Source organism: Pygocentrus nattereri, chromosome 16 (assembly GCF_015220715.1).
Source record: "Pygocentrus nattereri isolate fPygNat1 chromosome 16, fPygNat1.pri, whole genome shotgun sequence".
NCBI lineage: Eukaryota > Metazoa > Chordata > Actinopteri > Characiformes > Serrasalmidae > Pygocentrus > Pygocentrus nattereri.
Window position 1 is genome coordinate 10,655,668 of NC_051226.1, and position 14,097 is coordinate 10,669,764.

At 37.6% G+C, this 14,097-nt stretch overlaps 1 protein-coding gene across 2 annotated transcripts in view; it reads right to left on the bottom strand.

Moving 5' to 3' along the window:
• LOC108437661 (splicing factor SWAP) overlaps positions 1–14,097 on the bottom strand; it is a 133,400-nt gene that overhangs the window by 109,598 nt on the left and 9,705 nt on the right. For both annotated transcript variants that reach the window (XM_017714909.2, XM_017714902.2), the window contains exons 5-7: positions 10,670–10,895; positions 9,315–9,439; positions 6,374–6,524 (exon numbers count right to left, since the gene is read on the bottom strand). In XM_017714909.2, coding sequence (XP_017570398.1) covers positions 6,374–6,524; positions 9,315–9,439; positions 10,670–10,895 — 502 coding nt within the window. The remainder of the gene's footprint in view (positions 1–6,373; positions 6,525–9,314; positions 9,440–10,669; positions 10,896–14,097) is intronic.

Sequence of the window (14,097 nt, forward strand, 5' to 3'; positions counted from 1 at the left end):
AGTGATGGAAGCAAATCTATCCAATTGTCTTCCTGTAGAAAGAGGCTAGGACACCAAATGGAGCTGAGCTCTCAGCATGTGCTGCTGGATTTGATGAGAGCTGCTTCAAAAAGATTAGCCAGGAGAATACAGTAACGTGCCAGAGCACACTCAAGGACACCTCACAGAAACCTGTAGCAGGCAAAGGCTGAACCACGCGCAATGGTAAGAATGAGCGCAGCAGGTGTAATTGGGTGGAAAGTCAAGTCCTACCTTCTATTCGAACACTAAGCTCATCAGTACCTAATGGAGCTGAAATTTGACAAACACGACAGAGAGGAGGTGACTCACACAGGGTGAGTGGGAGGTACAGGTGGAAAGTACATCAGTATGGAAGTGAATACAGGTATAAGGCCATCTCTAGAAGCTTCATTGCCCAATTCCGATTTTTTGCACAGATCCAATCTTTTTAACTTGACGATTCACATTTGCATAGGTAAGTGACCAGGGGCGTATTGATTCTTCAAATCTACAAATCTCTTTTTATATATTAAAAATGACATATTCTGAATGTCTATTCCCTTTTAAACAGTGAAACAGTTTAAAAGATGGGTGAAACAGTAAAAACATAAATGAACAATATATAGACAAATAGCAATACTGCTTTCAAACTCATAAGGGATAAAGGCGAGTATATGTAAAGCCCACAGCAGGTTCTCAGAGCATGGCAAAACCAGGATAAACTCTGAATGTAACTGCTACACCATTTAAGGAGGAATGGGAACTTTCGAACAAGAAGTTGGCAAATAAGTAACTTTGGTGCTGAATTCTGTTTTACATCCACAAGTAATTTGTCTCAAATATGCATCACTCACACTTGAGCTTTACTCTACGACTGCCAAGATCCTGCTGGATTTTAGTAAACATTACAAGCCATTCACACCGTGTTTTAGCTGAGAAGCTGCGAGACCTCTCAGCTAACAGGTCAAGACTGCAGTGTTGCCTGAAAAAGCTGGCTGAATGTGGAAAGCCAGCTATTCTCTATGTGAGGCTAATGGCTAACTCCAAGAGACTGGCTTTTTCTTCCACTCTTTTCCCTGTTTACACATGAACTCATTACAAACTAATGTCTGCTCCTTTTGACTTTGAATAAACTTTATTAATTAACCTGTGGCTACAACTTACTACATGAAAGGGGAGGGAATCAGTGTGTTTTTGCACACAGTCTGTACAACACATTATCTACAATTACCCATTACTAGATAGTGTCAATTGTGAAATGAAAAATGAGTTCTGTGACATCAGTAATGAAAGGAGAGCTCAACAGGCTGCACCAACACGCCAGCAGTGGTGGCAGTGGGTTGGGGTTTGGCAGGAGGAGAGGTGGGTGACATGAGATCATAGATGTTAGTACCACGGTTTCGGTCTCAGTTTCAGAATCATTAAACCCCTATAAGTGACTTGAATCCATAATTAATGTGAATGAACCTGTGTCCTGAAACAACCCACATCACAGGGTTTATTATTACTTAAGAGATGAAAATGAATCTAGAATTTAATTTACATTGAAGGGCTTATAAAATTGCTAAAAGGAGCAGAATTGTAACTGTAATATTAGCAATTAAATTAACAAAAGTAATTACTATTATTAGTGTGTTTTATTGATATTAACATTGTTCCTATTATGCATTCTCAGTGTAATAAAAAACCATAACATTTCTGATTGAGATGATATCATTATTGTCTGAATAGCAGAACATACTGTGATATCAATGTGTTCCTTTTACCAAAACCAACAGGGAGGCAGGAGATAAAGAAAATAAATAAATAATAACTTCACAATAAATAAATAAATAAAGAGGAACAGGTGCAGTCCTGCTGTTCTAGAATTTTAACTGGGACAGCAACTCTCAATGCAAAAGCCACCCTGTAGAAAGCGGTGTTACAAAATAAATGGCCCATTTTACAATACCTTACATTTTAATATCACAAAATTAAATTCCACAGCTCAACCAGATGGGACCGTAGCCTTGGCAGAAGCTTTCTCTGATAGCAGAGCACAGATCAAAAGTTGCCTCTCCTGACTGTCGTCACAATAAATAAATTGCATTAATAAAGAACTAAATGTACTCAGAACAACTGAACCCTGCCAAATGAGGCAGTGATTGTTCTTGCAGTGTGAAATGGCTAAAAGCCTGCATCTTTTAACAGAGAGGCGCTCGCTTCGCCGAGCGGGTTGGTGGGGCATGCGGAGTGGTGAAAAAGGTGAATCATCGGTGATGAGCACTGCATGCTGGGATGAAGGAGAAGCAAGGCTATTTAAACATAACAAAGCCTGGGTCAGCCTGAGCTAAGGCCTTGTGCCTCTGAAGAGGAAATCCCAGACAGCAGCAGCTAAGTAAGCACTTCTTGTGGCCCTTTGATCTGTGAAATCATCCCTCACCCAGTTACTTACCCATATAGATATGATCCAAGAGTGCTTCTCAACCCCAAAACTACTTTACAAGTTTGGAACTCGGGAGATATTTCTGAGATATAAAAATCTGCTTGCATATGGAAGAAGAAAGTCAAAGAAAAATAAGAGGGGGGAAAAAAGCGGTTCCAAAAAAAATAAAAAAATCATTAAAGGATATAGAGAAAATGGTACTCTTACATTCTTAAAAAAGATGTTTTTTCAAGGGCTCTTTAGAAAAAGACTTTCATAAAGAACCATGAGCATTCAAAAGAACCCATTGCATGATTAAAGAGTTCTGTGCATCATGACAGGGTTCTTCAAAATGTGTTGTAGATGGTTATGCATAGGACTATTTTGGGGTTCTATGTGGGGTTCTATGTAGCCTTCAAAAGGGCTCTTCTATTGTTATGATGTCAAGCTTGTAAGAATAGAAGAACCCTTTTAAGTGCATTACGTAGTCCTTTTCAAAAAAACTTTTTTTTGCCAGACTTCCAATGCTGAACCCTTTCATAATGCAAAGAACTCCTTAATCATGGAACCTTTTTCTTTACTAAAGAACCCTTAAAGAACAATCTTTTTTAAGAGCACAAAACCCATGTAAGAATTACTATCATGAGCTAAACAGTAGCTAAAGCTTATATCTTTGAGAGAAAGGAGAAAAGTCAAGCTCCACTCTTGGTTCAGATCAACAAAAAACCCAGACGTTTTCCATTCAACTGTTTACTATGAAAAGACCATTTAACACTATGGATCTGAAAGGATGTGTAGCTCTTAAGAAGCAGGTAAAGAAGCTGCTGCCATTCTCAGAAAAACGGACTGGCCACCACAGAGTCCAGACCTCAACATCACTGAATGTATATGGGGTCACTTAGATCATGATTGATCGACTTATGAGGTGTGGAAAAAATCCCTACAGATTTCTTTTAGAAACTGAAAGCAACTCTGTTGAAAAGAATGGAAGCTGCACAACAGGGAAAGGGTTGACACCATAAATAATGAAAAAAGTGATATTATTAGGTATTGAGATACATGAAGGACAGCTGCATGTTTTTCCTCACTAAAGGATTCAGCGAGCGAGCAGGGTAATTACTAATACTCCTCTCACTGTCGACTGTGTAAATGTAAGGTTAACTCTTTGATATTGTTTGCTAACACTGCCTGCCCACATTTAAAAAGGTAGGCGAAGGACATAATGGCATGCAAAAAAAAAACAAAAAAACAACATTATTAGAAGTCTGGCATAAGAATTCTTCCAAGTAGGCCTATAGCAGTGTTAATCCAAAGCTTTTAGTTCTTTTTAAACTAATTCTTTTCATAAACAAATTCACTGACATGCTGATCTGAATGAGGCTACACAACATTGTTATAACCATGCCATAAACATGTCACGGCAGAGGTCCTAAGCTGTTATGAGGTGTAATATACAATGGTCAGGTTACCATCATTGGTCATTTTCATGACAGATGTCCTGTTTGAGGTCATTCTATGTTTTTATGACACTGTACATTTTTATTTAGGTCTGTAAACAATTCCATGAAAATGGAAACCACAGGCCAAGAATTGGAGAGCACCACTTAACCACACTGCTGCCAAAGATGTAAATAACAATAAGTAAATCTGTGGCGAGTGACTCAAAAAAAATTAAATCTCTTATTTGGATCTGGATGAGTGTACATGCAGAAAATCTCACAAAAGCTCTCGAGGATGCCTTTAATAACAAACACGGGCATGTAAAAATAGTTTTAAAAGTTTGCTGTTTTGTAAATGGATGGTGTCCTTGTTACCCATAGCAACCCAACCTCAGACCTTTCTTCCTAAAACCACTTGAGCTAATAGCACAAAAGTGGTCTTTGTTTGCCAAGATCTTGTGTCTGAATAATTATTTCAATTATTGGGAAAATGCAATAATGACTGCTTTGTCTGCAACACAGTCAGTTTAGGTACAGTACTTTTTCAGCAAGGACAGGAAAGATTTCAGTGATGTACAAAGTCATAATGCAAACGTTCTGCTCAAAAACTAAATTAAAGCACATTTCTGAAGACAGAACCCAAGAAATGGTATGGTTAAAAATCAAAGCTGAGGGAGAAACCGAACACAAGAGCAGCACTCCAGTCTACCCCACACAGAGCTTAATTTAATGAACTGCTCAAGTTTTAAGTGACTGCCTCCCTTGAAAGTGTCATTCATTTCTGAGCAGGCTTTACATTACTGCCACTCTATTCAAGGACACCCTCAAGTATCACTCGCAATCAGTCCATCATTTACCAAAGTCTTAAATATTTGGTGCTACACTGCTGACTAGCTCTGAACAAGAAGTGTTTAAAAGGAAATACAACCCCATTTTCAAAAAAGCTGGGACGCTGTGCAGAACGTAAATAAAAACAGAATGCAATGGTTCGTAAATCATGTGAACCATATGTTTAATGGGAACACATCAAATGTTGAAACTGAGAAATTGTGTTGTTTTTTGAAAAATATTTGCCTATTTTGAATTTGATGCCAACAACACGTTACAAAAAAGTTGAGACTGGGGCATGTTGACCACTTTGTTTCATCACCTCTCTTTTTAACAGTACTCTGTAAACGTTTGAGAACTGATGAGACAACCTGCTGTAGTTTTGAAAGTGAAATGTTTCCCCATTGTTATTTGACATAAAATTTCAGCTGCTTAACAGTTTGGGGTGTCCTTTGTTGTACATTACATTGGGTGACAGGTCTGGACTGCAGACAGGCCAGTTTAGCACCCAGACTCAATACTGAGCAATGCTAATGCTTTGTAATGCAGATTGTGGTTTGACATGGTCTGGCTGAAATAATTAAGGCCTTCCCTGAGAAAGATATTCTGCCAAAACATGTATATATCATGCAACATTAATGGTGCCTTCACTGATGTGCAAGTCACCCCTGCCATGTGCACTAATGAACCCTCAAACCATCATGAATCACTGACTTTTGAACTGTGCACTGATAACAAGCTGGGTGGTCTTTAGCCCGGAGGACACAATTTCCAAAAAGTGGATGATTCGTCAGACCACAGGACACTTTCCCACTTCCCATCGGTCCATTTTAAATGAGCTTGGGCCCAGAGAAGGTGTCATCCTAGATCCTGTTTATATATGGTTTCTTCTTTGTGTTTTAGAGTTTTAATTAGTCTGTTTTAATGCAGTGCCATTCACGGGCCCAAAGATCATGGCCAGCAAATACTAGTTTTTGGCCTTGTTCCTCACATACAGAGATTTCTCCAAATTATCTGAATCTGTTAATGATATTAAGTACTGCATATGATGAAAAGCAAAAGTCATCTGCTATTTTATGTTGAGAAACTTTATTCTTTGATCGTGAAGTCTTTCACAGAGTGGTGAATCCCTCCTCATCTTTACTTCTGGAAGACTCAGCCTCTCTGGGATGCTTTTTCATACCCAACCTTGATGATAATCTTGTTATTGACCTATTTCCAATCAACCACCAGGTGTTTTGTTTTTAGCATTACACAACATTAACAGCCTTTCCTGCCCCAGTCCCAAATTTTTTGGAATGTGTTGCTGGCAACAAATTAAAATACTTTTCAAAAAACAATAAAATTTCTCAGTTTAAACATTTGGTATGTTATCTTTGTACTATTTTCAATGAAATATATGGTTTCTAATCACATTTTGCACAGCGTCCCAACCTTTTTGGAAATGGGGTTGTAATACTTCATTAATCTGTGGAGGGTATTCTAAATTCTTTATTGAGAACACTTGTGCAGATAAGCCAACATAATATTCTTTAATGATGCACTACAATGCAGCAATAAAGCCACAGGGGGGAAAACGGTGGGGAAGCCCTGCCGCCTACACTCTGAAACCGTGATTCTAGTACAAAGGTTTTTATTAGATAATTTGTCAGAATTTGTCATAATATCTACTTGCTGCCTGCTGTGTGGAGATCATACTCACGATCAGTGGTGTAATCCGCTGGTGTGGGCTGCACTGGTGGTGCCACCTCTTCCACTGGCTTAGCTGTCAAGGCTATGGTCCCATTCCTCTCTTGCTGGGCTTTGCGAACTAGTGCTGCCAAAGGGTGGTCTGGGTCCATGACCTGTAGGGGCTGGAGCACAAAGACACAGCCTCATTGGCCTATCTGCAGCTAATAAGCCAACACATATTTAGCATATATTTTCAACAGTACCCCTTCTAATTAGTGAACTGGTGAATTGGGAAGGTTATTCTGTGACAGATTACCTCTTATTATATATATATTATATATTATATTTATAACCCTAACCCTAGCCTAATCCAAAGGATTACCATATAAAAGTAACACACTCTGATTACTTGGCTACTTTTGGATTACTTCTGATTTTTAATTGGTATAATTAAACCTACACAAGAGGAAAACAATTTCAACAAGAACTTACTGTATCACAAGGCAAACAGCACCATTAAATTATTTAAAACTGATGTATTCAAATAATGTGTGATGCAGGACTCCAGCGAAGATGGGATAAGCAGATGATGAAACAATGTATACATACTAAAGATAACAAATTACAGTATAGTTTGTCTAGTATATTGACTTCAGCTAGTATGCAAATGTAGTGGAGATATAAGATATACTGCCTTATTTGTTAAAAATCTTGCTTATCACACATGTCAAAAGATCAATGTTCTAGAAATCTCGAGACAACCACAAGTATAAACAGAGGTTACTCGCAAATCCAGGGTAAATGGATAATTCAAATATATCTTTGGGAAAACTCTGCAGATCTCATTTTTGATCAAGAAAAATACATTACCTAGACAAATTTAGATAGACTGACTGAATAAAAGTGCTGATACGGGGGGGGAGAAATGTTCAGAAATCACTCCTGGTTCCAGGACCCTCCTCTCATGCTTCCTCTCAAAATTAAAAACTCTAATGTGCATGATTTATGTGATATGTATAATTAAAACTGCATGTATGTTGTTAAATGTAAATCATACCGGTAATCACCATGTTTTTAAAAATGTACATGTAATCTGATTACTGTCTGAGGAAGAAACTGTTCTGAAAGTTCTGAAACTAAAGGAATACAGCTATTCCGCTGCCCCCCATCACATGCATCATTTTACTACCTGACTCTGCAAATTAGAATGAACTCCATAGAAAAGCTCTACCAAACTGGCTGGTTTTTTTTCTAAATATGAAAAATTGTGCTTTTGTGCATACAAAAAGTTCAAAAAAGTGGAGCTTTTCCACTCACAATCAATTATTTTTATGCAAATTAATGAAGCAGCAACACCGGTCACATCTTTCTTAATTAGAAAAAATCAAACTATCAAAAAGCAGGTTTTGCCTAAATAATGACTTGACAGTTTTTTTTTCTGCATAACTGCTAAGAGTATATAATCTCAGCAATCCCTGTTTTACTAGCTACTCCTTACGTCAGTTACTCCTGCAGGCTGTCGCTTCTGTACGACAAAGAATGTCACTGCCTTTAATGGTAAGTGAGGTAAAATGTTAGGAAAAAGAAAGTAAAAACAAAAGATTACTTATTTTAAAAATGACTAATTGAATTAATTAAATAAATAATTCATTAATCAATTCTTGAATTTCTGTTGCACTATGTTGAATTAACAACATTTTCTCAAAAAAGAATATAAATCATACTTTCTAAAGTAAGAGAAAGAATCCATTTTTTTCAAGTCTTGTCTTAGTCTTAGTTTGACTCACTGTTTGCACCTTAAACAAACCCTTCTTCTCACATCTGACAGCTTCCATAAAAACTATATGAGCAAAATTTGGTTATGTTGCGTTGGTGATGCGCTAACTAAGAAGTTGTGCTGGTGCTAATTTTCTTGAAAGATCTTGGTAGACCCACAAAATCAGCCACCCTCACTGTCACAATGTATTTAAATAGGGTCACATCTGCTATTTAAAATCAAATGTATCTGAAGCTTCTCAGTTCTTAAGTACTTCCTAAAAACTTCTCCTCCAGCACTCCTGAAGTTTTCCCTATATGCAGAACAGCAGGGGAACGTATGTCATAGGATTTCATTTCTTTAAGTTTCACTTGGATTTTGAGTGAATATTTTTACTGGATATTGCGTGTGGCAGGGTTTCAATTTACTAGTCTTGCAGAGCTTTTAAACAGCCAAATAGCAGTCTGTACCAACTAATGACAACCCTGGCATAAGGTCACCATGCCCAACATCAAGCGGAGGCTAGAGAAATATAAAGCCCCCCACTGGCCACTGGAGCAGTGGATCTGCGTTGTCAAGAATAAAAATCTCACTCTTTCTGGAAATAGTCGTCAAGCAGCAACAGTCTAATTGTGGCAGTTTCCACAAAGCTACAGTTATGACAAGCTCAAAGCTGAAAAGCAAGCCTCAAAGCTGGGATATAAAGTGGTCTTTCACATTGAAACTGAAAATCTGATAACATAATGACTTATTTAACAGTCTTTTATCTTTTCATTTATTTTGTGCCGCTCATCACAAATCACACACTGCGACATGGACTAAAAACATACAGAATATTAAAATCAAGAAGACGGCTTTAAAATGATTTACTCTCATCTATAACAAATAAAAAAAATAATCTAAAGCACTTTGATGTCAGACGCTTTGATAGCAGGGCCAATTATGCCAGGAAATATAACAACCTAACAGAAATATCTGTTCATTTCAAAGTATGTGGCTTGAACACTGCAAGTGATTATAAACAACTCCTAAAAGCCACAAAAAGTGCAACACACAACATACATTTAAAAGAAGTCAAGTTTTTCTATACATAAGGAGGAGGAGAGACACATAATGAATGAGTACAGTAGTGCATTCTTTCAACAGCCAATTATTAACAGAATATCACTAAGAAACCATTTCTAGAGAGGCTTCTGATGCTGGAGACTTTCATTACCTTTATTTTCTCCTCCAGACAAGAACTCTTCTTGGTTGCAAAGAGACTGGGGTGGAGATAGCTGCCATCACCATCATCATCGTCATCATCATCATCGTCATCATCAGAATTTCCTGCTTTGGATTCTGCAGAACAGGGAACATTATCACAAATGCCGTTTGTAATCTTTACCAAAACATCTATTCATCTGTCCTAACGGTATAATGGCATATACTGTCCAGATATACTCTGGGCCTAAAAAGTATTTGGACACTTTAGCCACTGGTAAACTTTAATGAACTTATTTAGGTTACTGCATAAAATGTTTAACAAAATTATTTTTGGTTCAAAGAGAAACTGATTTAGTACAAGATAAAATTGAAGGCAGCTTTTTTGTGTGGAGAAAGCCTGGAGAAGAGTTCCAACCAGACTGCACCAAGTTTACTGTAAGCTACAGTTCAAAAGGACTGTTTTTCTTACAGTGGTGTTGGTGAGCTTGTGTTCACCGATGGGATCATGAACTCAGAAGTGTACAAAAGCATTCTGAACGCAGGCCTGCAGAAGTCCGTAACAAAGTTGCTCAAACTAGGGCTGCAACAACTAGCTAACAATGGTCAATGTGGATTTTTACCGTAGACGTGTGCAAATGCCCTATTATATCTGCTTTAAGTCCAGCTATTTACAATACAAATACACAAATGCGCAACACAGAAGTGATGTAACACTTCAGAACCAAATTTCGAAATTTGTGATTTGGCAGTGTGTGTCTATTATTTTTATCTTGAGTTTGCCTGTGTTTAAGCAATAACAACGGCAAAAGAATAATTCATTGTACTACAGAAGAAAAGAAGACCATAACATCTCTACTGTATATACACAGGGGCAATACGGCTTCGCAGTTCCACTGCACCATAAGAAAAACTCACTTGCAGCACAAACAGAACTTTAAGGAATGATATAATTAGCACACAATGATGCTAAAACTGTTGCATTCAAGACATTTAATGCAAAAACCTTTAGCCAATGATGCATCAGATGACACCCAGGCAGATGTGCAGCACTCTCATGAGTCATGAACCATGAAGTCACAAAAATGGGAAAATTAAAATGTAGGCTAGACATAAGAGAACAGGAAAAGTGATACTGGATGAGAAAAATAACTTCTAAATTAAAAAGTAAAGGAAAGTTTTGTCATTTATTTTATCTGACAGTCTTGTATTAGCCTATTTCAAATAAATGCCCCTATGGTTACAAAGTTTAAGTACGATAAAAACATATTTAAGTATTTTTAAAATGTCCAAATACATTGAGGCCACTGTATGCATTATTAACACTGTTAATTTTGTGTAAACTGAATGATGTTTTAAAGAACTTGCCCTGTGCCTGGTCCTGCTTGCTGTTGGTGGCAGGCGTGTACCGTCCCTCCTTCATGGCTCGAAGAATATGTTTATAGTAGGGGTTCAGATAATGGTCGAAGCGCAGGAAGTCAAACTGAGAGTTTCCAGCCTGCTTTGCCTTGAGCACAATCTCAAACTGGGCTCCTTGTTTGCATACGAAGTTGGCAGTACGCTCGATGATGGCATGGGTCTTGACTGTCGCGGGCTGAAAGACAAATGTTGGAACAAAAGGTGAGGTTAGATTTTTTTCACTGCCATCTGAGAACATTGCAGGCAGCAGAGATTTGTGCATACATTACCTTTCAAATTCATAAAAGTGAAATCAAAAAATCATGAGCACAGGTTTAATGTATGATGCTCCTCATGCCTACAGATCAGACACCAACAGAAGATTCTTTCAATGTAATAAAAGATTTTTTAATTTAATTGTTTAAAAAATTCTGCAGAATTATTTTGTTAAGATTTGAAGTCGTTCAGAGTGGAGAAACCAAGAGCCAGACTTGTTCACAGTGATGGTGATGGGAGCCATGCATCCAAGGCGTTTAATCACAGGAGCTACGTCACAGAAAGTTACTACAAGAAATGGTTATGAATACTGATGCCTGTGACAGTATTTTATGATACTTTTAAAATGGCTTATAATGTATTTTTTTTATCCATACATTGTGGAGAGGTGTTACAAAAAAGCATGTAAAGAAAACATTTTTTAATTTCTAGCTATTTTATTTTTACCAACATTAGATATAAAAAAGAAGACATCTGTTAGTAATTTGGTTATTTTGTTTAAAAATAAAAGGGCTATATTTTTGCTGTAGATGTCATGACCCCTGGTTTCATTCGCCAGCGCTGTAAAGAATTCAGAATCAGCATATTTCTCTACAATAAACCATTTCACACTAAACAACAATAGATGACTATTCTGAATTTCTAAAAATCATTACAATTGCAATTTAAGAAAAGACTTCAGAAATTTCCCCTGTTCCCAAAGCACTTCCAAACAATTCACAATGCCTATCAAGGTAATACTGGCCATGCCATTTAAATGATAAATCACAACAATAAGAATGTACAGCAATATAAAACATAATGACAAAGAATCTTTCTTCCCAACTGAAGCCAGAATAACTAGAACCTAAAAGAACTTATCAAAAGACTGCACTTGAACTCCTCAGCATCCAGTTAAACAGAGAGCAACTTATTGCTTTCAAAACCTCTGAGGCCAAAAGCGCCAAATACTTCTCAGCGGCAACCTTGCAATTATGAAGATAAACAACCCAACACGCTTCCTGGAGTCCTCATGCAGAGAGAGAATACATCCTTCCCAGGCAGTTGTTGTGCAGGCAGGCTGTGAAGCCCACCGCAAAATAAAGAGGGTAAAGAGAGCATCTGCAGATTAATAATTCAGCAGAGACGTTCAAAGAACCTCACCAGCTTAAAACTAATTGGGTGTTTCAAGGCAGAGCGATTGAAGGTTTCACTGCTGCGCCCATCAAAATCCCATTAGGTGAGAACTCGATAAAACGTGCAGGTACTGATGGAGGCAAAAGCCCTCGCCTTTTCATGGGATCAACGTTTGCAAACGTGAGGTATAAAGGGAGTGATCAGAACATCTGGGCTTAAGAGAAATGTGTTAGGGGAACATTCATCTCCACTCAGAGGTCATGTGCACACTGCTGGTGAACCTTACAGCTCGGGCATCTCTCCCAAATGATGAACACGGAGAGATGAAAGCAACTCTGCTCGGTGTGCACTGCTAATAGATGAAAGGGGGAAGGCTGGGAGGGAAAGCAGACAAGGTTAGAGTGCTACCTCTTTCCCTAGATAGCTATGACACTTAGAGCTACTCAGAGGTCAAAGACAAACACTGACCTTCAGCCATTTAAAGAAAGTAGTTCACCTCTTCACAACCTCACACTGTTTAACATGGGATTCCATGTTGACTTCCCAAAATAGGAGGCTCAAATGACTTTAGGCATGAGGTTGAACCCAGATGGCAGCTTAAAACAGCTGCTACATCCCTCTTTTATTTCAGCTACTTTGTAATACATGACGTCCTAAACAGCTTAAAAAGAGAACATACAATCACAGTGAAATCGTCAAACTACAGCCGTATCATTAGCATGCAGCATGATAGTTGGGGAAATATTGAAACGCCTTTTTCATGGGTAAAGTTTCCACACTCTAAATGGGCCAGACAGAGAATCTTATATATTACGAAGAGCCAGTTCACCTGTAAACATTTTAGCACTGTGGGAAGTCAGAGACAAAGAAAACCAAATATGGCTGTAAACCCAACAACCATTCCAGACCTGGCAGACCAGCACAACTGTCACTATCAGATAAACAATATTTAAAGCTTTGATCTCTCAGAGAGAAAATCAAACTCCGATCTTGCATCAGATCTGAAAGCATAAAAGTTTCAGGTGTTTTTGTCCATCCTTCGACTGTGAAAACACAACTCTGTGCTGTAAGTCTAAATTTAACGCTATGAGTAGCTGTCAAGAAGCCCTCACTGAGATAAAAAAATAACAAAATATTCAAATCAAACATTGAAGCGGCTGGTGTGCTCAGAACAACAGACTGCCCACTCCAGAGCCCAGACTTTAACATCACTGAATGTGTTAGGATTACTTGGATTGTGAAAATGCAACCAACATCTAAGACTGAACTTTGGAAGTAAAAAATATCCCTGCACATTTCTTTAACAAACTGAGAGCAAGCCTTCTGAAGAAAACAGAAACTGTAAAAAAAAAAAAAAAAAGTGGACACAATAAAATACTGAAAAGTGTATATAAAACAGTTTCTGCATAATTTTCTATTTAATATGTTTCTGCCTTTTCCTGACACTGTCAGTAAGTACAAGGTTTTGTACTTTCAATGTAACTGGAAAGTATATAAATGAAGGCTGGCATCTGAAACGTTCAAAATTCCCATCAAAATCATAATGCATGTGCAGAGCTATTTTACAAAGCTTTATCTTACAGTACTCTGGTGGCTTTATGTATTTTTAGTAAAAATACTGCATGTAGCCATATTAATTATATTTCAAGTTCATTAAATTAGCTTGGCCACTTATACATTGGGCTTGAGCAGTAAAACTCTCCTGAGCACTAAACCCAATCAAACAACAAAAGGTGTTTAAACATAAGACGTATAGTGTCAGATCTTCAAAAGATTATCAGATAGATTTTACTACACCTGAAAGCAGCGAACCAATTTGTTTACTGTAAACCTAATACTTACACACTTAAATGGTTTAAAGTAAAACTGTCTACAGATCTACTGCCATCTGTGCACTAGTGAAATATTTGGTTCAACCTTGAATGTGCTTTAGTTATAATCAGTGTTTTAGTAGTTAGAAATAATGAATACATCCTCCACATCATATTTAGCTCTTCATTCTCAAT